At 46.4% G+C, this 27223-nt stretch overlaps 1 protein-coding gene and 1 long non-coding RNA gene across 2 annotated transcripts; one reads left to right on the forward strand and one right to left on the reverse strand.

The window, feature by feature from the left end:
• Positions 1-5467: 5467 nt before the first annotated feature.
• egr1 (early growth response 1) lies at positions 5468-9490 on the reverse strand. Its single transcript, XM_049027675.1, has 2 exons — positions 8770-9490; positions 5468-8048 (listed from the first exon to the last, which is right to left on the reverse strand). The coding sequence occupies exons 1-2, from the start codon at positions 8978-8980 to the stop codon at positions 6778-6780; spliced, it is 1482 nt and encodes a 493-aa protein (XP_048883632.1). The 5' UTR covers positions 8981-9490; the 3' UTR covers positions 5468-6777.
• A 2014-nt stretch (positions 9491-11504) lies between these two features.
• Positions 11505-19913, forward strand: LOC125750235 (uncharacterized). The gene is made up of 4 exons (XR_007400307.1): positions 11505-11951; positions 15697-15815; positions 16798-16861; positions 17723-19913. It is a non-coding gene; the product is annotated as an uncharacterized LOC125750235 (long non-coding RNA).
• Positions 19914-27223: the final 7310 nt, after the last annotated feature.

The raw sequence follows: 27223 nt of genomic DNA on the forward strand, positions 1-27223 counted from the left end.
AGGGTTTTAAAAGCATTAAGCGTCCTCAGAGGCCCGCAGTGCGAGCTGGAGCGCGCTCGGGAAGAGCAGCGTCTCCGTCTCTTATAGAGATGGCCGATCGGGCACCTGGAGCCCAAAGGGAACACATCCCGACGCCCAGCTGCCGTATATCTCTGCGAGTTCCCTTCATAAAGCTGTTCAAGGGCGAAAGCATGTCGCACTGCATCCTTGGAAATAAAAACAGAAAATAGCTTGAGGCTGCCCGCCTCCCCCACGAATATGAAATGCAAACCAGAAATATATACGGGGGCCATTTTCAGTGAGTCAGGCGGGACACCCTGTGGAGGCGAGTCGCTCGGTGCGTCAGCTCTCCGAGCCGCTGAGGTGTGGGGACAGCGATTCGGAGGCTGTCCTTTTACGGCAGCGAACGCAGAGGCGACAGCGCACAGTCGCTTAGGGAACACATTAAAGGAGAGTTTAATCACTGCGGGGAGAGTTCGGGGGGCTGGGTTTTCAAACAGCATACTGCACAAAGGGCTGTTAAAAGGCCAAAGGGTTCGGCTCAGGGGGGGTGGACTGGACCGAACGGTGACCATGCCCGCCTCCACGGGAGGTTCTGTAGCAGGAACTGAGGGCCTGAATCTCATCACCAGGCTGGATGCAAGCAGTAGGAGATGAGCTTCTCCGCTATCGTGCATCGTAACATCAAGGACGAGCCACGTGCGAAAGAAGGAGTGCGATTCACAAAGCCCCGCCTTCGCGGTTCTGCGAGTTAAACGGGACACTTAATTTGGATCCATTCCATCCAATTAGCGTAATTAAGAGTGCGTGCTTTTACCCTGCGTGAGCCAGAATTTTTGTAATCTCATCTCCTTAATGATGCAGAGTCTCGTTACCGGGACATCCTTCCCCGCGTGCCGTTTGCTCGTAAGTCGATGCGTCACTTCCAAACGTCGTGGAAGGATTGAGGCTCAGAGGCCCCAATTTAAATGGAAAGAAAACAGACCTTGACCCAAATTAAGAAAGAACAAAGCAGACCCCAGTACAAAATGCATAACTCATCTGCAGGAATGTGCTGTAACATTCCAAAATATCCAAAGGGCCACATGCCTCATGATGCCCAGCTGTGGGGTTGATCGCCATAGCGACACAAGAAGCCCTGTGACTTCACCTGACTTCCCATCATGAGATGCATAATCTCCATCAGCTGGAGTCCTGGAGAAGGCATCCACAGAATAACCACTTACCAGGAAGTAGATGGTATGAGGGATTCTCCACTGGTGAAAACCAGCCAAGCTGGATGCAGTCACTCTGGTTACCAGTTACCTTCCCATTTACCTACCTCACATCTTTTGCATTTCCCTTCACCACGTTTACCTCCGTCAGTTTACAGAAAACCACTTTTGCCTCCAAAAGACACGCAGATGCTTGCTGTTCCATGTGTTCTGAGCGGCTGCACAATCTTTACATACCATAGCCTAGATTTGAAAGGATGTGTGTTCCCATTAGACCCAGGCGTGGCCCAAACCCCCCCCCCCCCCCCCCCCCGCCTGGCACTACCCAGGGAGTCACTGCGGTTTGCATGCCGCTGGATGTGGCTAACTGACACCACCGAACGATACATCGCATTTCCCACGGAACTCTGGCGGTCCCGGCGGATGGGCAACAAGCGGATGAGCAGAGCGGACTCACCGTACTCAAAGAGCCTGGGAGGGCGGGGGGCTGGGGGCTCTGCTGCTGTAGTCACGTACCTCCCCAACAGTCCTGAGATTCCTCAAAGCTGCTGCCATCTGCACGTCAGGAGAGCTGCGTTCTGCGGGACGTCGCAGCACTTACACGCCGGATGCAATTTAGTGGTCGGCCAAACACCGGCAATGCGCAGAACATCTGCAGCGAACCCGGGGCCGTATGAGAAGCAGCGCAGGCTGTCAAACAAACGACAGCCAGAAATCATGAATATGCAAACGCAGTCAGGAAAAGATGCTACGTTGTAATGATGTTCTTATCTGCTTAGAAGCAACCTCACGACGATATGGTGGTATAGCCACAAAACCAGCGATATTCAGCACAGAACAAGTCAGGTGCATCATTATTGTCTCTCACCCTAAGTCGTCGGGGTGCGGTGTATTACAGGGTGACCTGGTCTCTCAGCTTCGCTCTTCTGTGCATCCTGCACTCAGGTGGCATCCAGGCTGTCCCCTGCCATGTGGTATGTGTGTACTGAGACATGCGCCAGGCTCACCTCAACCCTGTACTGGATAACTGAACATGAATTAGATGGATAGATTTCAGTTTCCATCCCATGACACATTGTTTCAAATAATCATAGCTTTGCATCTACATACCTTGCATACTTAGGCTCACACGGGTGATGCAAGGGTTACTTCTTAGGTTTTAGTCCTCACGTGTAATTAAAATCATTTCTTGGCCAACAAATCAAAATGCGTGTCAGTGCAAGTCAGAATCGGTCCCTCCCCGCGAGACTAGTACATGCAGCGCAGCTTTAGAACCGAACAAGAGTTACTCCAAGCTGGGCCAATGACAAAAGGATTATTAATGATGGCGATAATGATAAAGCGGAACTAGAAATAAACGGTAGAAATCGGTCCTTCTTTGCCTCGAGACTCCCGAGGCCCGGTCGCAAAAAGCAACGACACGCAACAAAGTTCAAGGGCGTGAGTCGTACGGCGCAACAGGTAACCAGCGGCTGCAACATACCGGCTTAGAAAAAGAGGGAAAAAAATAACTAAACGTCAAAAGCAGGCCACAAACACCGATGCCTTCTCATCATCTCGCCCTCACCGAGAGACTGGCGAACGGATTTACTTCTCTATTCGCCACAATCGCACAGGCTACACGCTATATATTCCCCACATGCCTGTCACATGAAAGAAGCGCAGGCAAACCAAAGCGGAGAAGGACCACTTTGGATCCTGTCTATAATGAGGCCGTGCCGCTATAAAGAAGAGGGGAGAAAACAGGGGGGGGGGGGAGAAGGAAGAGGCCTCCCGTATCATTTGATCTTTCCGCGCACAAGAGAAATTAGCCTGAGCAGAGAGCGACATTAGCATTTTACATTAGTATTCATGTACGAATGAGGCGTGTTAAAAGAGACCGTCTCAGAAGTTACAATTTTTTCAAGTTGGACTGAAACTCAGAAAGGAAAAAGATTTGCAGGGAATGACCTGTAACATGCAGAGAGGCTGGTGCTGTAACTATAGGATTAACCAAGAAAAATTAATAATAATAATAATAATATAACATCTTCCTATTTAATTAACGCTCCTGCGCTTCGTAATTACAGTCATCTTATATGTCATTTTCTGGCAACATTCCTGCGCTCCAATTTGGATAAAACTCCATTTGGATAAAACACAATTTGGATAAAATAATAGATTACGAATACCAATAAGCTGAAACTAAAGTGACATATTATATATATATATATATATATATATATATATATATATATATATATATATATATATATATATATATATATATATAAAACATACATGCATCCATACATACATAAATACATACATACACTACTAAACATTAAATAGCATGTAAATACATAAAATGAAGTAAAGGTTACGCATTTAAAAAGAACATTTATATAGGTTTACAACCGAAGTCCAGGTGCTGAAACTTAAGTTTTAAATTTGATTTCCAGTAATGATATTGAAATGTTTATATAGGCCTATATGTATACAAGTCAACCTGAATGTTTGTGTGTTATTTCTTCGGCGTCTTTATTCATATTGGTTTTACCGTCCCTTTCCGGGTTTACAAGAAAACGCACTTAAAGCGCAGAACTGTTTAATGAGTAGTGCCGCCATATAGGATCCCTGCTACAATGGTACACGATTTATGCTCGTAAATTACAAAAGTCATGACTGCGGAAATGCGCAGCTCTCTGTATAAACGCATAACGTAACCGCAACTCTTTCATTGAAAGCTTCTCAACAGCAAAGAACACAATGTACTGCGATAGACAGCATGGTGTACCCCAACCTTGTGCCCCATACTGTCGGGGATATGCTCCAGGATTAATGAATGTGTGGTATAATAAAATAACCGCTAGCATTACCTAATGGAAAAGCCCTAGGATGATTCCTTAACATACTCAGTGCTGCTCTAAGATCAAAAAAGGTGGCCTTTTCAGGTGCGTTGGAACCGGTGGGACGCGCAAGCCAAAGGAAGGGGTACCCGCAACAAGCCAAGCAAAATAAAAGTCACGCTAAAATCATTGATCCTGACATTTCGGTAATTACTTTTTCCTGGGAGGAAAAAGGACACCGTTAGAGCCCCGATCATTAGTCATCAAAATTAAATCTGCCAATGCGAGAAGCTTCGGGGACAGTGTCCTGAAGAGTCGAAGTAAACTTCACTATCGGTTATGGTGTACATACTGTCAGATAAAACGGCAAGCCCCGTTTATTCCTCAAAGGCTTCACTTTCCTTAAAGTATTCATAAAAAATGAATCCTTTCTAACCTCATTAAGCTGCAATGTCGATGGTAGTTGTTGGAGATTTAATCCCATGAACTTTCACACTTTAATAGGTAACCGTTTGCTAGTGGATTCACTTATTCGATCAAATATCGAATCGGATTAATTAAGCGATAAAGGGCCTCCCCCTGGGAAATCCGTCTTATATTACACATCGAGGGCGCACATTGGCATTGTAATTATTTAGTTAATGTAAAGGAACATCCACTATTTCCGTGATCTCGGACTAATGGCTTATGGCCTCGCCATCACAACATATATTTGGTAATCCCTCTGCAAAAGTGTGTACTTGTAATGAAAAAGCGTGTAAAAAAGGACACAGTGCGACAACTCTAATCTTTTCTCTTCTGTGAAGCAAAACAGTTGAACACAATTTCCATGCTGGTCTCACGTGGCGCGATTAACGCAAGGCGACGCTTCATCACTTACGTATGGGATGGTTACGACGTTAACAATAGGAAGCCGTTTCGAAGTGAGATATGTCGGTATAACGATCTGCATGGTGTCATCCGTCCACAAAAACTGGGTGTTTAAATTTACCATTTTTTAAAACACAGAAGTCTTGGAAATCGTGAATTGCTCTGTGGCCCTATATAATTGGCGAAATGAAATGGATCCCGAGAGATTCTTCTACAAATGAAGGTCGATGGTCTCAACAGCTTTGTCATTTCAGTGGGCAGTGAAATTATGCTCTTAGTCCCTTAACAAACAGAGAATGAAATGAAACCAGCTCTCTGCGCTTTCTAAAGTAAAGGAGCGACCCACCGAGGGCGAGTCTGTGAGAAAATACGGCGATTACAATTTTCACTGCACTGGGATTAGATGCGTAATGACACCAATTTAGAGGAATTTACTCTATTGATTTGATGGGTCTTACAATAGGCTGCCCTTTTATTCGATCGCATTGAACGCAGCGTCTGTGGTGTATTCAGGTAAACGAAACATTGGTCAGGAAAAAAAGAGTAGGTCGGCGGTTTTGTTTTATATATATTTATTTTATTTATATTTCTTTTCTGGGAGGATATCTTGTACACCAAATGTCCCATTGGCAGTTAAGCGCATTCGATGTGTTTAGAAGCCAGAAACAGTCACTTGGTATAACAAACACAATTACAAAATAAAAATAACCACAAAATAATGAACCGCATGTAAATAACATACAAAAAATTCCCATGCCTACTCAGTAGGTAACTACAACATTCCAACTCCTGAATATGTGGATATTTACAGTTCAGTTACAAAAATAGACTTTAGGTATTCTCGTTTTTCCTTTTTGCTTACATTCTAAAGAAATGAAGCTTTTTCCATCGCCGTTTTCTTCCGCATCCCTTTAAAATCCCGCGTACATTCCGTAAAAAAACTTCCCTCGCAGCTTAAGGCCAGATGCGACGCATCTAATCATACACATACATAGTTGTGTCAGAACGTCAGCAAGGCTTCACAAAAGGCACCAAAAACTTATGAAAACTTGTTTTTTTTTTTCATTTTTAACGTTTTTTTTTAAACAGATCTTTTAGCCACACGTGGGAAGAAAGACAGATAGTACCAGTGACTGGGTGATATTTACAAAAGAATTTAAACCGACGTCACTCTTACGCATGCTTGAATACTTAAGTGCTTTGCTCAAACAAATTCAAAACTCATCACATAATTTTCACTGTGTAAGAGAGAAAATATTTATTTAAAAAATGGCCCTGCTAACTTCAAATAATACAACATAATATGCAAGTAAGTTTTCACATCAATAGTACCGAAGAATGAAAAAATAAAACATGGCACGTGTACAATATACATACACTGTAGCTTATGTATGTCTTCAGAGTCTCTGTCGGGTGTCTCTGATTGTGTAAGATCTGCTTATCTGTCACTGAGTCAGGCTGATTGAGCATTAAGTTCCCAGCCGTCGACCTGCCGACAAGATGAAGTCCCTATTTGTCGCTTAGGAGCGTTTTTTAAATGTCATTTCAGAATTCCTGTCTGAGCTCGCCGCCAGCGTTGCTGCTCCCGCATTTGCCCTTAAAGTCTCGTTTTTATCTGAACTGCTCCGGTTCATCTGAAGAAAGGAGGGGGAAAAAAATCCCTTCTTGACCTCCATCATCTTTGCTGAGTCCTTGACATTTTCTTTAGGTACCTTAAGATTAATGACTAAACAGGGGTGGGGAAGGCTGGAGCTTGGAGCTGGGGGGGGGGAGAAAGTGCTTGTCAGGAGAGAGTAACATGTTATTATAATTTTGTTTTCGTTCCGGAAGAAGGAGAAGCTGAAGATGATGGAGGGATGAGCTCCTTAGCAGATCTCGATTGTCCTTGGCGAGAGTGTGGACTGCATGTCTGACAGGGGTGTGGCGACAGGGGAGCTGTAGATGTTTGTGGCTACCTGTGTCTGAAATGCGCTGGACACTGAGGGGTAAGTGGTGGCGACGGAGGGGGAGGGGTAGGAGGTGTGCACCGGTGAGGAGTAACAGGAGGACACTGGAGAAGGGTAGGAGGTGATGGGAGAGGGGTAGCTGGAAGCTGGAGACGGGATGGAGACTGGTGCTGCCACAGCTACTGCTGCCTTCTCCACCTTCTTGTCCTTCTGCCGCAGGTGGATCTTGGTGTGCCTCTTGCGCTCGTCGCTGCGGGCGAACTTTCGGCCGCAGATCTCGCAGGCGAAGGGCTTCTCGCCGGTGTGCGTGCGGATGTGGGTGGTCAGGTGGTCGCTGCGGCTGAAGTTGCGCATGCAGATGCGGCACTGGAAGGGCTTCTGGCCCGTGTGGATGCGGATGTGGCGCGTCAGTTCATCCGAGCGGGAGAAGCGGCGGTCGCAGGTCTCCACCGGGCAGGCGTAGGGGCGCTCGTGGGGGGGCGTCTTGCTTGGCCGGTTGGGGTACTTGCGCATGCGGCTGGGCTTGATCAACTGTGATTGGTAGACGCTCTTCAGGTCTTGCGAGCCTGTTTGGGTGGCGAATGCTTTGATGGTGGACAAGGGAGTCAGGGAGGGCTGTTGCCCGGGCTGGGACTGGAAGGGCTTCTGGTCGGGGGGCACCAGGGAAATCTCACTCTGCTGAGGGGGGAAGAGGTAGTCAGGGATCATTGGCACGGGGAAGCTGGAGGTGCAGGCCTTGGTGTTGGGGTAGGCAGGGGGTGGGTACTGGATGGAGCTGCTTACTGCAGGGCTGGGGAATGACTGGCTTTGTTCGGGAAAGATTTCGGGGCTGGCGCTGGAGTAGGTCGGCGCGGCGGAGTAGATGGGGTTCGGCTCGCTGTGATGGACGGAGCAGCTCAGGCTGGAGCTTTGGGTGGAGGAAGAGGAGGAGGAAGAGGAGGAGGAGGAAGAAGCTGAGGAGGTGGAGGTGTTGGTCGGCGAGGCGGAGGACGACGGGGCAGAGGTCGTTGGGGGGTTCATCCCCACCAGCCCGCTGACCAGGCTAAAGATGGGTTCTGCCCAGAGACTGTTGCTGCAGTTGACTGCGGGTTCGAGGGTAAAGCGCCCCGTGTAGGATATGGGTGGCAGCCTTTGGGTGGAGAAGTTCTCCAGGGTCTTCTCGCAGTTCAGGGAGATCTCAGGTAGCGTATCTGCAACAACATCAAGCAAAGGAGGTATGGGGATTAAATTACTGCTCATTCGCTGACTAGCCAGTCCACCTTCTGACAGCTGATGTTTTTGGCTTTTGCAAGGTGCAGAGTTAAGGTTAGTCCCAGCAGCATGCAGAGTGGGGTGTCCCACTCTGCGTGGGGGCGGACAGCCTCTGCTGATGCAAAACAAAACAAGAGTATTCTCCTGTGATTCCCTGCACCCCCCCCCCACCACCAATCACCTCCTCTATCCCAGGGTCTGAGCATCTAAAGCTCTTGCATGTCTCAGCGCAAGCTATTCACAGACACCTTCTGCCTCCTCTCCCCTACCAGCCTCATCCCTTCGCTAACGGCATTTCATTACAGAAAATGCAATTCAGCTGATTTCAGCAATGCCATTTTAACACACCGCGGGGTCTTGCGCCAGGCAGCATTAAATCACTGACTGAATTCTGAAATCATGTGAGATATAAACATATCACCAAATAATACTTGCAGAAAGTACCTATTTTTTGTAATGTACTCATTATTAGCTGCATGGATCAGTCATTTTTGCTTGAAACGGCATCTTACAGCAGAGCCTCCTGCTCAATCATCAGACCATTAAAAGCTGTTTAACACATTAAAGGCAAATTTGCAACCCAATCTCCGCAGGTGCTGTTTCAAATTAGGGTACATATACATCAACATGTCAAGCAAATGTAAAGAAATCAGCTCTCACCTCCAGGCAAATGGTCGTACTGGTCTCCTGGCTCCCCACTCCCAAAACCTGCCCCCTCTGGGGCTGAGGCGCTCAGGAAGGGGGTCCCGGTAGAGTTGAGGAGCATCATCTCCTCCAGCTTGGGGTAGTTATCCATGGGCGAGTGAGGGAAGCTGAGAGGGTCAGAGATCTGCAGAGCAGGCAGGACCATCTCCGTCTTGGCTGCAGCCATGCCACTGCCGTTGCTGGTGAAGCTACGGAAGTTCAGAGAGGGCAGCACCACTGCGCACAGGTGAGGGAACCACCAACACACCTCAAGGGAGCAACGCGAGGATGATGCTGCCACTACTACTGCTCGCTAAAAACACACTCTGGACGGTCTCCAGGTTAGTCTGCTGGATGTCAAGGCTTTGCTTCCCCCTTCTTCAGAAGAAAAATCCACTCTTGTTTCAAAAACAAGTACCGTGTAGAATTGCGTCCTTTTCGTTCATTCCATAAAAATGAAAATATCTGCCGTCGATTTCTTATTCTCGGCTTATAATTGCGAATAACTTTACAGTTTTCGCTTTGAACACGTTTTTCATTTATGTGAGGATAACTGCACAGTTTTCGTTTTGAAGACGTCGTTTGTCATTTATGTGTGCAGAGACTGCGCGCTGTGTGTCTGTGGCTGTTTCGCTCTCTACTGGTAGTGGCTCTGCTAAGCTCTCTGGGCTCTTTCTCTGTTTAGAGAATCCCCACTCCTTTATATATACTCTTGCTGTGACGTAGATGTCCATATATGGCGTGGAGGAAGCCCATATTTAGGCACTGCAGTGGAGGACACATGACGTTTGCCTGGGGGAAAAGGCAAAGCGGGGAGACTGTGAATTAAGTATATGCAATAAACCGAATGGCACGTCCAAGGCTTTTTCCCTTCCACCTCAAATTAATCGCTTCCCACAATGAAAACGCATGATATTTGCACTGCGAGCAGCGGCCCCGGTTGCGAGCGGATTTCCCGTATAAGCTGGAGCCTGGCGCGTGCCGGAAGACACGCCATATAAGGTCGTGTCTACATAAGGACTGGTTCCGGTGGGTTTCCACTTCCTTGTCCTTATTTGGAGTTTCCTGAGGTAGCCTGATCGGAGCTTGGCAGCGAAAGAGAGATTAGGGAGCGATTGAAGTCCGGCGCTGGGCGCAATAACGAATGTCAGCACTATTTTATACTTGCACTCTACATCCTTGCAATGGTAAAGAAACGTTACTTTTTGTAAATGTGCCACTTCAGATGCATTTAATAATAAAACGAATATGCATATTTATATGCATGATCCTATTATATGTTAAGATACTCATACATGATGTATGTTTTTAAGTACCTCACGGAGAATACGTTAACACGTGTATATGCGTAAAACAGGTTCAGAACTAACAATAGTAAATTATATTAGATTTTACGTTTTACTTTTCTAATTAACAGTAACTTAATTTAAATGCATAAAACAATATCGAAGTGCAAGTATTATATCTATAACTTAAAGCTGTCGCTGTCTGCAGATAGGACAGTAATACAGTATTTCCACTGGCGGACGGAGAGAGTAAAACGTCACTGCAGAAATGTTTGGTGATAGAAACTGAAAACAGGAAACGTGTGTGTGTGTGTGTGTGTTTTTTCTATGCAGTTTAGTTTTTTGGTTTTATGGTTATTTTAGCATGCTACCGGCAAACTGATGCTTTTATTGCTGACTTTTCGCGAGAGAAGGCAGAGTAAAAGAGGGGGCTTTCCTGCCAAATTAAAGTTAAAATATGCGAGGGTTGTCTGCGCGTAAAGGTTATAGTGAATAGATTTTATTTCCGAGACGGTACCAGACTGCAATAGCCCATGCAATTACCTAGGTTAAGAAAAAATACTAATGCAAAAAAGGCATAACATTGCGCGTTTGTTAAAAAAAAACGTGAAAAAAGACGAAAACGTGATGCACTTTAAGTGAGCGTTCGTAGTTTTGAATTGGGGACGACTAAGTATTATAGGTTATATCAAGGATACTCCGCCTAAATGTGCTTTCAGTTGTCATTTAAAATATCACGAATGATGCTGCATGCGAAAATATAATTCCACTTGGTGATCGCGATTTAACAGGTGAAGATACGGAAATCAATTGAGCCGTCAGTTAAAACCGTCAAGCATCGCGCATCCAAAGAAACGCCCTGTCGGGAAAAATATGGGAAATGTGATTTACTTTAAACAGTCCAAGCGGAAGTAAGTTATACGTGCAAACTGTCTTTCTAACACTGAACAGACTCGCAAAAAGTGACACAGATTTTTTTTTTGTGCCGAATTGCATTACGTCTAAGGCACATCAATCGCAAAAGAACCTTCCAGATCTCGTTGCGTTTGAGTTTGTATAAAAACAGCGGCGCACGGTTCAAGTTTTGAGAAATCTAATAACTTTAATGTTATCTGGGTACCACAAATGCGGTGTTAATTCGGACTGGAGAGTGTGCAGGACGCGATAACCGATTACAGCTAATCTGGGTTCTGGTGTGTGACTATGTAAGTGACAGGTGCGAGTCTGCAGGCAGAAGTAGGTAAAATGCAGCTTGTCGCTGCCAGATAGCTGGAATCAGACTTTGAACTCTAATCTAACACACGCCTCTGACTCCTTTTTCGGTGCTTAAGATTAAACATTTTATTACGTCCACTATAAAACCAACAAGTCGACCATGATTAAATGCATACATTAAATGAAGTCCTGGGTCACAATCGCAAACCTACGTTAAGATGAAAACACGCCGCTCGGTCCGCCGTTATCGTGCTACCGGTACTTTTAGGGCGATCCTGGTTCGATAGGCGGGGATTCTCTATGTCACTCCGCATAACACACGCCAAGTCGTCCTGTTTATAAAATGCTGCTATCTGCGGGGGGAGGGAAATCTATAGAAGAGGCACCTTGGTTCATTGCTAGCGATATTGTTTTTTTTTTTTTTTTTTTTTTTGTAAGTTCGCTCAAAAGCAAATTGACTTGTTGCCTCCGCTGCTGACTTGATCCAAGTCGGTAACCTCGTTATTAAACCGTTTCTTTGCCGGGTCAGGACACATAATATAACGAGGTGTCGATTCCCCGACGAAGGCGTTTAAATAAACGCCGATCGATCTCGCCCCGGCTCTCCAAAGGAAGCCTGTGCTCCCCGCTCGCCGGCTTCCCCTGGATCCCTGCCAGGTACATTCCTCCGACGCAGTGATATCTCACTGAGCATGCTCACGAATCGCCCGCCTATGCTCAGTCTATCCCGACCGACGACTCCCTGAAGTGCGGCGGCGGAGCAGCTGCTTTGCAGAGTAATAGCCCGATGCATTGAAATCTACCAGTATTTTAAAGGATCCTGGGATGATGAAAAGCGAGTACGGATGCGAGTAAGCGTAGCGTGTTTGCCTCACCATACTTCATTTACCCGTTAATGATAATTGTGCGAGATGCATATTTAATGATGAGGCGATGAATGAACCGGACGGATAGTCGATCTCTCCTACATGTGGGCCCACGTGTGGGCCCCAGCATATAGTATTCGATATTTTTCATTTCGGTCGGTTGCTTAGGATTCCCTCCCAGCTGTCTCCCATCTTGCCAGAGGCCATGTGCCTCTACTTTCACCCTTGAAAGTGCTTTTAAAAGGCTGTAATACATAATTAATGGTTGGGAATTTGAACAGGTTGCAAGAGAAAGTCACAAAATGTGAAATGAATGGAGAAAGGGGGCAAGGAAATGTATACGAATTACAGTAGAGATTATAAAAATTTTAGCTGTGTAATAATTATTTAAAAAAAAGCCAAAGCTAGACGAGGCTGACTCGGGTACATTCAGAAATGTGCTTTTCTTCCAAATGCATTAAGGAGTCAACTAGGATGGTAATGCTACCAATGAACTTTAGATCCGAACATCTTTTTCTTTGGCGAGGATGAGGAGGGGTGCCATGACAACAATGTAACTTTTCAGATAGGAAATGAGGGGGCAAGAAATCTCCACGACAGTTTGCCTGCATCTTCTGTCAGTGATCCCACACTTGGGGAAGCCCTGTTATATTCTGAAAAGAGACAAGTCATTAAAAGCAGCAGCCTGGATGGCTAGATGGGTCGTCACTGGGGGAAGATAAAATCGTAATGAGTAACACGAAAGAGCAGAGGATGCTAATGAAAAAAAAGGCAGGGATGTGTGGCATATCTCTCTGGGGTGGCACTGCGGAGGCTGAGGAGTCACCCTGGGGGGGGGGCAGCCCAGCCAGGCCCAGCCCCCACGTGTTATTGGAACTGCGGCCCACGCAGCCTGAGCACCGCGGAGTCCTCGTCTGTTAGGGGCTCTCCCCTCACCTACGCACCACGCCCCCGTCCGTCCGTCCTCGCGCGGCAGTTAATATTTAATTAAACTCCTATCCTCGCTTTCGGAGAGGAGCAGTCTCTGCTCCCCCCCCCCCCCTCCACCCCCCCCCCCCCCCCGCTGAAACAGGGAGCTCTGCTCGAATTAGTCAACATGGCCACCCGCCTCTTCTGGTGTGCCTGCCTTCACTCTGTTGTTGTTTTCAGTGTTAGCATACAGGTGAGCCTCTGTAGCCATTTGAGATGGAGCTGGAGGAAGGAGGGCGCTACAATCCGGGTGTTTAACTAACCACAAGCCGTTAACTCATCAGACACTGCGGAGGGCAGGTGGCAGAAGGTGCCACGACGAAGGGGAGCAGTGAAACCCTCGGGACTTAACAGACACTTCGATGTCCACCATTTTGGGACGTATCATCTAATCGGCGTCTGATGGAAAACCCCTACCGTGAATTATTGGTCTGCGCTCAGGCTTCCAAATAAGACACAGGAAGTATGAAAAGCAGACCTTACAAGTTGCTTGTTGTCCATCTCTGCAGGGTGTCAAGGCGTCACTAAGTAAGAGGATGACTTCTGTGGTGCTGAAGTCTGACTTTTGGCTTCAGGTGTCAGTGCCCCCCGTGCATGTGGCCCAGTAAATTCCTGGCTGACGTGCATGCAGCTCATAGCGGCCAATCGCATTCAATCACTCTGAAAGTCAATAAACACAGATCCTCTAAATCTAATAACCCGCAATGGACTCCTGGGGGAAGCCGTCCCAATTTGTTATGATTTATCGGCCTTATACTGGCGTCGAAGGCCATCGTGAGACAAAACGAAATGCACCGTGTGAATAAACAACAGAAAAACACCCTAGAAAACCACCTTATGCACAATCGTGACTTAATCTATATCGTTTAAGTGAAAAGTAGAGTGGCAAGCGCTATCTCTGCTGAGCGTCTCATTTCCACCTGCTTGCTTAAAGGAAAAGATAGCATCTTGTAGGTACGTGGCAAGAGAGATCGATCGCTGTCACGTATATCCTGATTTAAACAACGATCTGGCTGTGTGACCCTCTTTCTCTGGGAGCTGCATCTCCGGGAAGATTGTGGCATCCGCTGTTCACAGTGGTGCCATTTACAGAGAAAAAAACCCCCCATAGCACCATGGCTGGAGAGTAGCTTTGCCACCAGGGGAGCTGTTACTGACACCCCCCCCCGACATGGTTGCGCTGCCCAGAGCAACCCCAGGGGGCCAGGGCAGACCCTGCCACAGCAGGCGTGCTACGGAGAGAGTTCACTGAGGACGGAGCTGCATCTGTTTTTGCGATGCACTTGAGGAGCACTCTGATGGCTTAGAAACAATCGAGAGGTGGAGAGGCAAGTACTGAAGGAAATTGCTGATTTGCCCTATAGCGAGATACTTAGACTTGGCAGCCTCAGTTTACAAGCAGCTGTATAAATAGTTTAAATATGTAAGCTATGTTAGTCACGCTCGACACCGGGGAGTTCTAGTCAAATAAACAGTGAAACGTTATCTCGTGGATCTCAGACAGAGCTGCGTAGCTTGTCTGACATGACCGATGTCACATTTTAACGGGAGATGTTCCGGCGTAAACCGGACGGTCCCACTGCGTTTTCCGGCCGATAGCACGTGACCTCTGTGACCTGGTGTACAGTTGTGGCTGTTTGATGTCTTTGGTGAGATGAGTGATTTCCTGCATCTGTGTGGCTCGAATGAGTCAGAGCCCTAGAGACGGAGGCCTGCCGTGGTAAGGTAAGACCTGCCTCCCAGATGTTATCCGGCTAAAAACGTATCAATGCTTGGTAATGGGCAGTGTGTGATGACAGCTATGGCGATGGTTGGCCATTACCACCATCCACCTTCCAGCTGCTTGTAATTCATGGTCTTGAAATATTGAAACATGGGCCTTTAGCACGTCATGCTAGGTGGGAAGCCAGTCCATTAAAGGGAACATACAGTGGCCATTTTACATACATCAGTTTGCCAAGATGTGCACTGTGGTAGGAAGCACTACAGGGAATACAGAAAGCAAGGGACAAGATTGGATGCCACAACCCAGGAAACAGGAATTAGCTGTTTCCACAGGAAGCTAGGAATTACCCTAGGAGCCAACCTGCCGTCCGCTAACACCTGCCACTTTAAGCTGACTTTGTGGTTGAAGACATAGTATCCATAGCTCTGAGTGACAGCTGCAAAACTGAGGCTCTGTGTAATTACCAGTAGGTATGTCGTAAAACCTCTGACCGCATCTGTCCTGAGCTTCGTGAAGACGATTCCCAGGATAGACATTCACCAGACATTAGCCGAATGCAATGCATACCAGCTTGGAGAAATATGAGGACCATTGTAGAGATTCCCGGGACTTGGGGATAAGCATCCGAAGGTCATGCTTGACTGAGTTGAGACAAATCCTACAGACCAAGACAAGGTCAGCGTTGCACCACCTCGCCTTCTGGGTCTTAAGTGTGACCATGACCCGGTGGGTCCAAACCCCAGCCTGCTGGTTTATTATTGTTGCAAAGTTCACCTGTGAGCAGAGGGGCGGGCCATGCCAGGTCACTCATCCTTCCCATTTTTCCATACATCTCTCCAAGGCATGCCCACACACTCGTCTACCTGACAAGCTCTTCCTCATCCACTGCTATTGTGTGGACTGAAACTGATTATTGCAAAGGACAAAAATCAGTAAAGAAACCGGCGGACGATTCACAAGGTTAGTGAATAGGGCAGCTCCTCTAAACAGGACGGTAGATGAGTTCTCTGACATCCACCAGGTTCAAAATTGCCAGTGTGATAGGCACGGCTACCCTCCATTGTAGGATGACCCTGAACTAGCAGGGCTTCTGACGGATGCCACAGCGACTGACAGATCGAGGGCAGGGAACCGTGGGCCGGCGTTTTGTCATGCTCGTCCGCTCTCAACCTGTTGTCCCTTTCCAGGCACTTGCTAATTTATTTATTTCGCGACCATGCGGGAAGAGGTAAAAAAATACCCAGGCTGCTTTTCAGGTGGCGGCGGTTAAGTGTGTGTTTACGCGATGCCCGTGCCTCTGCCTCGTGTGCTGCATTCAGACTTCAAGGGCAGCACGCGGATGGCATCGCAGCCTTTGCCGCCCGCGAGCGCGTCGCGCGCGTACAAAGGCTCCCGTCTGATGCTCCTCTGCTTTGTCAAAACTTAAGGCCCGTCAGCTGCGACAGAGAGACCTTTTTTTTTTGAGGATCTGCCACATGCAAGGTTCCTTTTGTCTGCGTCGGGCACGGGCGCGATGAGGCGTACCGGTCTGCGTTTTGTTCTTCCTCCCCGTGTTGAGACGACCCTGAGCCGCGACGGTGCCTTTTACACAAGTTAAACTCTTTTAAAAGTTTGTTTATTATTATTTATTTTTATTGTTTATTTTATTATATACGTTTTCCTGAAATTATTCACAGCGAGGCAGGTTTTCCCCGGAGTCTGAGGCTTGCAGTGGCATGTAGAAATTCAGCCGCGGCCCGTTGTGCGATTGAGCAACTCTGCTCTGGTTCTTGTAGGATCGAGATCCTTGAGTGGGAGCTGCTGCTGACACTTAACGCACCACAGAAATTGCCCCGGTGAACTGTATAGCTGTTCAAAGGAAGAAAGCGATACGTATTGTTTTCTATGAAAGTGCCTGGAAGCAAACACGGTTAATTAATAGCGGCACCCCTTTCGTCTACAGTGAGCCCTGATTGGTTGGGTGGAGCCTGAAAAAAAAATGTTGACTGGAAAACTGGATTCCAAAGGTAGGACCCGGAGTATAAAAACTTCAACCGATACTGAATTTACTCAATTTATTGCCGAAGGCAGTTTAAAACTGCTCACTGATTGGCTGAGGGTGTTGATGAGTTTTGGTGGTCCAGTCTAGATGGGGGGGGGGGGCTTGACTCTGAATCTGTAGTCTGACCCGAAGAAAGCATTTGACAGTGGTCGCAGCCATCTTAGGTGTCAAACAGACTGTCAGAAACGTTCCAATAACACCAAAGTCACCCATGATACAAGCCAATGTACAGGTTAGTGACTCACTCTCTGGTCAAGGAGTAACGGTGGTGGCTGTTCATTAATATGGCTATGTTTTACTTATTTTGTCAGGGAAACACACTTAGATAGACGCTTGCTGTCCCAAGGGACAGTCAGGGGCTGTTCGCTGGGGAATGTAATTCCCCGCAGACTCATGCCCAAATGCGTGAGCTTCACCTACTAGCTACGAAGATGGGAAGAAACGATCCTGTAAGAGGAGCCAGGCTGGCTGGCAGGGGAGGAGCCAGGAGAGCAGCCGTGATTTCCATTGGTGGCTTTAGTTTGTTCTGTCTGGGGGAGTAAGAGAGTCCCGCTTGACGTAAAAGCATCGTTTGTTGATCCTGTTTGGTCTTGTGTCCAAATTTGAGCCCTTTCACGAAATACTTCCTGTTTACACGCGATGCCTACTGAGCCCCGGCCTGCACCTTCCAGGAGATGGGTGAACAGACAGCAGGGTTCGGTGACCGTCGGATGGCCAGGCGGCACTGGCCCTCCATGCAAAGCATTGCTCTCTCTCTGCGTGACCCCGCTGTCCCCCATGTCTTATCCTCTCTGATCCATCTGTCCTTCTCATTCCACACCCCTAGGCAAGCAGGCACCAGCAGAGGGAGGGGCCGACACAAACAGAGGAGCTGTGATAGCCAACTGGGCCATACCGAATTAACGCATGAAGGAACCTGCTTAGACTCACCTACACTGGCCTGGGGGGGGAGGGTTAATGAATCAAATGCATTGCCACCATCTGGGAATACTGGGCACTCTTTCAAAAATTATTTTTGTTAAAACCTACTGGATCACAGGGTTTACCTGGCAATTACCTGAAAGCTAATGACCACCTTGTCACTGCCCTGTCATGTGACACAAGATGGCAAAGCCTCTGACCGGGGCCCTTTCTGATTGTCGGGGACACAAACAAGCAGCCTACTGGTGTAGGAATAGCCCACCGGTGTTTGCACGTGGCATTTGCATTGTCATCAAAACAAAAGAAGAGCGCACAGTCGCACACCCACGTACAATGTGTGTATCACACTAATGCAGCACGGCGTCATTCAACAAGGTGTTAGTGTGTGGGATGGTTCATTTCGCAAGATAAAGATAAAATATAATTTTAGTATTATTATGGCTGTAATCCATCCATCCATTCATCCATCATCATCTAACCACTTATAGGGTTAGGGATGTCTAGCAGCATATTATGTGTAAAACATATATATTAATGCCAGCTTAAATGGGAGATCTGGAAATTAGAAGAGGTTTTTGACTTTTGACCAGTTAACTACTAATGTGAAATCGCGAATACATGCCACCTTTTCAGAAATCAGGCAAAAGAAGAAAACAACAACTTATACAAACCAAAATCTAAAAGGTCACATTAGTTTAGGGACAGCCTGTAATTTTGTTACTCTCAATACAGATGCACAATTAGGTAGCGTTCAATCGGTTCCCACATTCCAAGACACACTTGTGGTTCACAACATGTGGTTGCCATGGCAAGGAAAGTCTACTGGTCTCCAAGGTACCAAGTCTATTGTCTAATGTTTCCTTATTTAGAAAAAAGGGATCATTTGTCAATGGCAATACATGGGTATTATGGGATGGGTTGTGGGCAATATTTCCTGCTAAGTTTCACCATTGAATAGTCAGTTGAATCTTTGTTTAATGATTATAATTTTATGGGTAATTTCTATTCATCTAACATCACAGGTTCCAGGAAGTATGCACACTTACTTACAGTATGTATGTGTCAATGGTTAGTATTTCCATTCCACTGTAGTTTATGTACACCCAACTTTATGGGTAAAAGCCCGCATTTGACTGAATGACAGAATTAGCCCTTCCAAAGTTCCACTTCTGTCCCCTATGCAAAAGCCTCATATTATAATGAGCTGTGGTTTTGCACCGGAGTCAGAGCCATGGCAAAAAGTCAGCTGACAACGTTTCAGGGAGGGGGTAGGGCCTTGCTCTGTAGAGATGGCTTGGAAACAAACGTCTGCTCTGCTACTGTATGTCACAAGAAGTTCACTTACTGTACATCAAGGAAGAAACAAACAGCTTAGAGTAAAATAACCACAGGCAGTGCTAAGCCATTCACACAAATTCGTTGTTTTTCAAAAGCATTCTGCATGTTTCTTGTCCTGTGGTTTTGCTTCAATGACTAGATTTGCAAAACAGGAAGTGATGTCGAGTGCTCTGTGATATCACAGCACTTAGACAGAGAATAGTCTGCTGACGGCTGGAAAGAGGAAATGGTCTGTTTCATTTTCTCGCGCAGCGTCAGCGCCACTCGCATGCTAACAAACATGTGTACTTATTTAAGACCAGGGGCCGAAATAAACTAATCGTGTGGTCTCTATGGCACCTATCTGCCTAAAATGCGGGCTGTCACCCATGTTGTTGATCTCCATCCTCAAATAACATTTTCCTTGGCAGAGTACATTAGAGCACTTCTTTTTTTTAAATGTCACAATGTTGAATGGCCTCTTTTTGTATTTTGGTCTGTTACCAAACCGTCTGCCTCTCAAGGCTATTGCTCGTCTGCAGAAACATCCTCTTCGCGTTACAGTCTTTCTGTTAAAGTCTAATTGCAGCATATTTTAAGGGCTTTGTTTAAGTCCGTTTGCTTGTTTTTGTTTATGTAACTAAAGACAATTCGGAATATATAACGTTTGCGGCTCGAAAGTGACGGGGGGCCTCAGGCGGGATTGTGCCGCGCTTCCCTGCGGGGTGACAACGTCGCGGGCTGCCGTGCCGTGTGACAGGACTCTGGTCCTTTGACGAGCTGTGAAACAGGAAGCAGACTGAGGAGCCCTGTGTGTCAATTTCTACATGCTGCGTGCACACTCCTCATGTGGAAACGATGACGCGGGGCCCAGTGTTCGTTTCTTCATAACGGCTGGTGGAGGGGGGGGGGGGGGGGTGCTGCGTGTGCTGTCATGTCTATTGGCGACTGGTACTTCTCCACACCTTCTGCCTTGCAGCAGAACCGACCGCCTCTGGCCAAGGAGGAGCTGGCATTGCCTGACGCCACTCCCACCGACAGGGACTGAGCCGCACAGCTGAACTCCCGATAAACCTCCCTCCGTGACTCGCAAGCAAACATAAATTCCAATTAATAAATTACACAAATACTTTCCCTGCACAGACACTATTCTGCAATCGTATCTCATGCTTGGTTCACCTCTTCGCGTGGGACACCCACACCATTGTTTACCTTGGATCCAATTCCAAACTGAGAGAAGGAGAGTTAAGTTCTCCCGTACTTGTCTTTTAAATTGACAGGCATGTTTTTTTTTTCAGATTCCTTAACATAATCCACCAGCTTAATTGTCAAACCTTTTGTGAACTCAAACACAAAACTAACCTTTTCAGCCAGTTTCTCTCCGGATGACATCAGGCCCTGTGACCTGATAAGAGTCTGTGTCAGTGCTTGCTCTGATCACCAGAAAGACCCTAGAAAACGCATAAACTTACACACGCATAAGACCTTCTGATCTCCACAGTCATACAGCACAGATTTTGCTCTTTATATTCCTGTCTTATTTTCATTGCTAGGCCTAGAGATATCTAGATTCCTGGGCATCTTGCAAAAGAGTAGGGGTGGTACCCCATTGTTCTGGTAAAAGTCTAAATCTTACAAATCTGGCCACCTAATCATCCCCTATATCTTACTGGTGAATTTTCTCCTGCTCCTTCACCACCTTAGCTAATGTGTGGTGAGGTACTGGTGCAGAATGACACCCAGGTGGGTGCTACACAGTGGTGGTTGCACTGGCGCCCCATTGCTTCTGTAAAGGGCTTTGGGTGTCTTGAAAGGCGCTATATAAATGTAAGGTTCATTCATTCATTATACTGCACTCCCTGTGAGGAATCAACAGTTCCTGTGGTGTCCTGATTGATGGTTACATGGAATTTCTTCCTCTGCAAGTGGGTGCTCATGGTTTTTGGGTAAGAAGGTACGAAGGCACCATGCTGTTCTGAGAACATGAGGCAGATCATGGAGAAGGTCACAGTTTTATGGGCAACAAGATGATTGACACCATGTAACACTCTAGAGTGGAAACATCAGAGGTCCTCAGGCCGGGATACAGTTCTCAAGGGTCTCTACCGGTTCCAGGAGGCGTCATGGGTTCAGATTCCTCCAGCGGTCTGCTGGAAGCATGTGACAAGCGAGTATTTTAGAGAGGGGAACAAAATCTAAGAATTTCTCATTAAAGACGAATGAGTCGCTCGAAGCATCAGCAGGACCCACGAAGGTCAGAACAGCTGAGATCAGGGACGATAAATTAATCAACAGGAGTAAAAGGCCAAAGCAAGCTCTCTGAAATACATACCTGAGAGAAAGAGGGAGAAGAGAGAGATTTAAAGTGTGGGAGAGAGGAGGTGGTGAAGGTAAGGAATGGGACACTCGAGGGAGTCCTGGGTGTCATCCAGGGGAATTCCGATTCACTCCAAAAGAGCAACCACTTCGTCTTATAAATAGGTCACAGAAATAAAAGCAACAGGTCACATCATAAATGCCGATCGACCCAACAGTGCCGGGCAAAGGGAAGGTCATGCCCCAAGATACAGACACACCCAGCCAGGGAAGACTTCCATGCTACAAGTCAATTGAACTAACTTTACTGAATTTGTTTCTAGTAACGATTATTCCACATTCAAATATATCATTTACTGGTGAAAATCTGGAAAGAATCTTTGAAGATCATGTTTGCCAACTCGCCTACTTTTCTGCTATTAAAAAAGACTCGCTTCCATGTTCAGCGACAAAGTCAAATATAATGCATGACTTCGCTGCATAAGTTTGGTGAATAAAAACACAACACCAGTTGAAGTTTATGAAAATCAATTGAATTGTACAGGGTGTGCTACAAAGGTGCACTTAGTGACACTCTTAAAATGATCCTGGTTTTCACGATCCAACCCCCGCCAAATTATTCTATTTTTAACTTGCCCTTTTCCTTTTTATTTATTTATTTTGGCTCTCTGTCCCAAACAAGAGTAATAATCAGGTTCCTTTCATGGTCGATCGTCTTAGTGGTGTAACTCACACACTGTTATCACACCATGCTGATGGATGGTGAAAAGAGAGAGAGAGAGAGATCTGTTCGTGCAGCTATTTCTGGTATGTAGACAGCGCATAGCCCAGCCTCCGACCTCGTCTTTCTTGTTTGGCATTCTGTCGTTCCTTCTTTCCATCCTTCTTTCTCGTTTGCTCCTCCCTCCTCGCGGAAGGCACCTCCTAATTTAGAAACTTTCCGGTACGCTTCTCTCTCTCTCTCTCTCTCTCTCACTCACTCTCACTCATCGTCTTAAAGGAGAAGTGTGATCAAAGTCCGGAGCACACTGCGTGTACAAACACAGCCGTCACGTCACCTCCGCGGTTAAAAAAGAGCATTTCAACAGTTGTTTGTTTTTCCATCTATTAATATTCTAAACCAATTTCCAACTATATTGTCCACATTAATAACAGAGGTGACAACACAATTGATAGCATAAGAAACGTGGTTCATTGTTATGGCAGAAGACACTTCTCCTGTGATGAAAAACCTGTACTATAATCACCTCTGACGTTTTGACCTGCCTGAAATGTAAAGAAGTTCGACTATTAAGTATGAATGTGTATCATTTAAGCGATTTATAGGGAACAGATAATTACAGACTTATTTAAAGATACACATGCTTAATAACTTACAGAAGTTCACCCGCTCATGTTTCTAAGCATGATTGCTAAATTCAGGCAGTCTCCATGGAAACTGCACCTTTGCGTCTAATCAGAAAGTAAGTTAGCGTGTTGTGTGAGAAAAATTACTTGCAGGTGTTGCGAGGGGCGTTCCACGATGCAAGGCTGTAACTGCGAATGTGACAGTAAACAGCACCCTCTTCGCATACAAAAGAGTTTGTGACTGAAAGGGAGAACTTTAAAATGGGGCGATTTCCAGTTCGGTGACAGGTGTCATTCATGTCACTATGATGGTGCGCATGGAGGTTATATATATATATATATATATATATATATATATATATATATATATATATATATATATATATATATATATATATATTACATTGTGGGGACCATATGGCCCCATGATGTCATAAAAAGCTGTTATATTGATGTTGTGGGGACCACTTTTTTGGTCCCCACAGGGAGAAACCCATTTTTATGAAGATCTGTGACTACACCAAAAGGTGTGTATTTTGTCTGTTTACTTATTGTTAAGGTTAAGGCTGGGTAGGGGTTAAGGTCGACCTTAGATGGAATAACAGTTTTGCCTATAGAAATTAATGGAAAGTCCTCAAAAAGAATACAAGCGTGTGTGTGTGTGTGTGCATTCTGAGTGTCCTGTTTCTGGGGGGGGGGGGGAGCATAAGAATCAGCCCCGCTAGCCTGAGACCCCTACAGCAGCCGTCTTCTGGTGCCAGGTCCCATCCCACTGCAGGCCCTCTGCCCTCTCTCTCGCTTCCCTTTTCACTAACAGGGACACTTCACCATGATAGCGTAACCACAACGCTGACATAAAAGGACGGACTGATTCTATTTCTGTAGCATCATTTTCCACTTCTGAACGGGCTGGGATTATGACGCGGAGGGACGGCTGCCATGTGACTGATTCATCGTGAGCACATCGGCCGGTCGCGAGCCCCCTCATCATCATGTACCATGGCGACGTTCTCATCAAAACAGCTGTTACTATCGTTCGCCCCATAAACACGAACCCTGACCCTGTAACAACAACATCATTTCCTGCGCTTCTTATTCAACCCCCGCTTTGCTATATCCACACCCAGTGTCAAGGGGACGACTGTCATGGGCTGGCAGCCACATGGCTTGGATTTATACAAAAAGTACCGATTGTGCAGTTTGACTGATCATTTCGTATGAACTCGTCACATAACCCTTTAAGTATCCAGAGCATTTTAGACTACGTGGTTGGGACTTTGATCGAATCCCTTTTAAAGTGTTGGACCAGAATGGGTTTGAGTCCAGTGCAAAGGGCCCCCCCACAGCTAAAATCAAGGACCTCATGTGTATGACTTCGTAGTGATGTATATGACTTTGTGCCCTGTCATAGTGGGAACAGAACAGCGTGCTAATTAAACCCCCCCTCACCGCAACAACACAGCCCAGCAGTAAGGCAGTGTAGGGCAGGAACTTTGGACGCGGTTCTACCGAACTATTGTGAATGGTGCTGGTGTACCTGGATGTCGGATCCAGCCGTAGGTCTCCTTCAGAATTTAACGACCGACCTTGGTGTCCAATGGCTCGCTGTAAGCAGATGGATCGTACAGGTGAGCGGCGTCTGCCAGCCAATGGATTTATAAGGCTGCGATTACCTGGGTCAGTCTGAAGGCTCCATGCTCAGCTTTCCTCCATCGTGGCTGCGAGCCGAAACTCTCCAGCCCTCCTTACGACACATGAGCTGGGAAATTATCGACTCGATTTATGATTATATATCATGATTTATGATATATAAAATGAGACATTTGAAAATATATGTTAAAAAAACCTTTTTCTTATAAGTACCGAATACTCTCTCCATACTCCTAAATAAAAAAAACCCAGAAAGTTGACTTTGGAATAAATGTTAGCAAAAATGTCGTGTCACATATTTTTAAACCAAACGCAGCTGTACGTTTTGAAAAATATTTGTTTTCTAAGTCACTCCTGCTTATTAGCACTTCTTTCCGAAGGCTGTGCTCTGACCATTACCTGACCTTTTCTGGGTTCATTTACAGCTCTCCCCCAAACCGCCGTCGCGACCTCTGACCTCTCGCCTTGCACTAAGCTTTATGCCTGCGCTCGGCCACAAATGTCACAGTTGAGCAAAATGTGTATTTTCCGTTTTTTTTTTGTTTTAAACTTAAATATTTTGCATGTTTAGTCTGAGATTAAATAACATTAACAAGACTGTGACTGAGCCCTAGAGGGTCAGAACATGATAAATATCCATCTGTTTACCCATTGGTTCATCTGCCTGTCCTGGCCATATAGCACAACTTGCACTGGATACAAGTCAAAACACCATATCTGCTGCGAAATATTGTGCCACAAGTTATAGATGTGTAAATGAATGAGGAAATATATTTTTAAAAATATATGGGTGTATCATCATATCAAAATTTGTTAGTGCAGTAAATATGTAGTTATTTCACTGTGAGGAAATGGTGCTGTGGTGTGGCAGCAGGGTAATAAACAGATGCGCTTAAAAATAGCTCACATATGGTTAAATAAAGTTCGCCGTTTTGCCTAAACGTCTATTCTGAGCATCGTCATCCTATTATTGGCTTCTGGGGGGGGTAAATTTAGACCCATGTGGCTTTCTGAGTCGTGTGGAAAGTGTGACAGAGTCTGTTTTGCTGCGAAACTTCCTGCACGTCGAGAGCCGCGACTTGACTGCGGTCCCCAGTGACGCGCAGCTCGGAAAAAAAAGAAAGAGAAAAAAAAACACATTCAGTTGTGGAAAATGACATGGGTGACGGGGGGGAAGTTGGCCGCTTTTCTGAAAAAAGAAGAAGAGAAAGCCTTTAAAGAGCAAGGTTAGTCTAACCAAGACCCCCTGCCGCCCAATCCCTCCCCTTCTGTAAATAGGCTAAATGAAACTGCCATGTAAAGAAATAACAAAGAGTGTCTGAGATAATGTCCTTTTTTGGGGTGTGTTGGAAGCTGCAGCCTCCCCCCCCCCCCCCCCCCATGGTGCACCAGGTGCATGACGTCAGCTGGCCCTGGCTGCGTGAGCCTGGAGCCATCATATTAATTACAGCTATTATTTACAATTATCTCTGTACCAACAGCGATGTCGCCGTTAGCGACGGAGGACAGCACCGTCCTGGCCACCTTTCCGTGACGAAGACGCGCTCTCCGCATTCCGAAATCCCGGGACAGTCGATTCGGGGGATTTGGCTGAGCGATGACACCAAATAAACCGGAGAGACCGTCGGACCGGCCATATACATGCCCAGCCAAGGCAACGTCAATTTCATCAATGCTGGACTATCTACGATCCATCCTGTATTGGCAGAGCTTGGGGGACACATTGAACGGGGTGCCAGTCTATCGCAGGGCATCGCTGCTGTTCTCTTTCTTGAAGTATTTTATTAGATGACCTCTGGAAAACACAGAGGGAGACAAAATTATATAACTGTTTAGAGCTAAGCCCTGTTCACCACAGGGGCAAATATAACATGGGCTATAATTGGATGAAACAAAACTCAGCAAGATACATAGTTTTGTTATTTCCCGTGTTGTGCTCTGTTTAACCCCGTCTGGGGAAAACGCTGCATGGTATCCGTCACACAATGACTTTAAACGCATATTCATGGGTATACAAGCGCACTGAAAATACAGCTATTTATACCCCTAGCTATTCATAGCTTGAGAACAAATGAGTAAGTAGTGATGTTTTTAGAGTTGATTCATACCAATTAGTGAAAGAAAAAGAGGCAGCCGCAGAGGAGGCAAAGCTAACGAAGATTCCTCTCTCGTTTCCTAAAGAGTGGGAGTCGAGGTCTGGCAGGTGTTAAGGGTCGGGGTGAAATGAGACATAGACTGCACTCACTGTCGAGCTCAACTGTCCTTCTGCCTGTCCCATGGTGGAGGGGGGGCTCTGATGATGACTTTCCCCTGAAAGATGACTTCCCGTGGGGGCGGGGAGGGCGATCGCTGCAAACCACCACGGTGGAAGCTAGACGAGGCACGGGGGTACAGTAAGACCCCGACCGCAGAATGCCACAGTTAAAACCACAGACCTGTGACCGGGTCAAGGGAACTTCTCTAACAATGATCAGCCATCGCGCCACACCATCAGCTGGGGGCTCAACCACGTGAGCCTGCTGTGTTTCAGGAGGCGGTGGAGGGCACCGTGTCATGGTGAATCCGGGCTCTCATTTCAATATCAAGGTATTCAAAATTTTTATAATGAATAAATGGATGGATGTTTGGATGGATGGAGGGAAGGAAGGAATATAAAGTTGGTTAGCTGTTGGCACAGTGGTGAAGAGCACACACACACACAGACACACACACACAGACACACAGACACACACACACACAGACACACACACACACACACACACAGACACACACACAC

The sequence above is a fragment of the Brienomyrus brachyistius genome, chromosome 10 (assembly GCF_023856365.1).
Source record: "Brienomyrus brachyistius isolate T26 chromosome 10, BBRACH_0.4, whole genome shotgun sequence".
Classification (NCBI taxonomy): Eukaryota; Metazoa; Chordata; class Actinopteri; order Osteoglossiformes; family Mormyridae; genus Brienomyrus; species Brienomyrus brachyistius.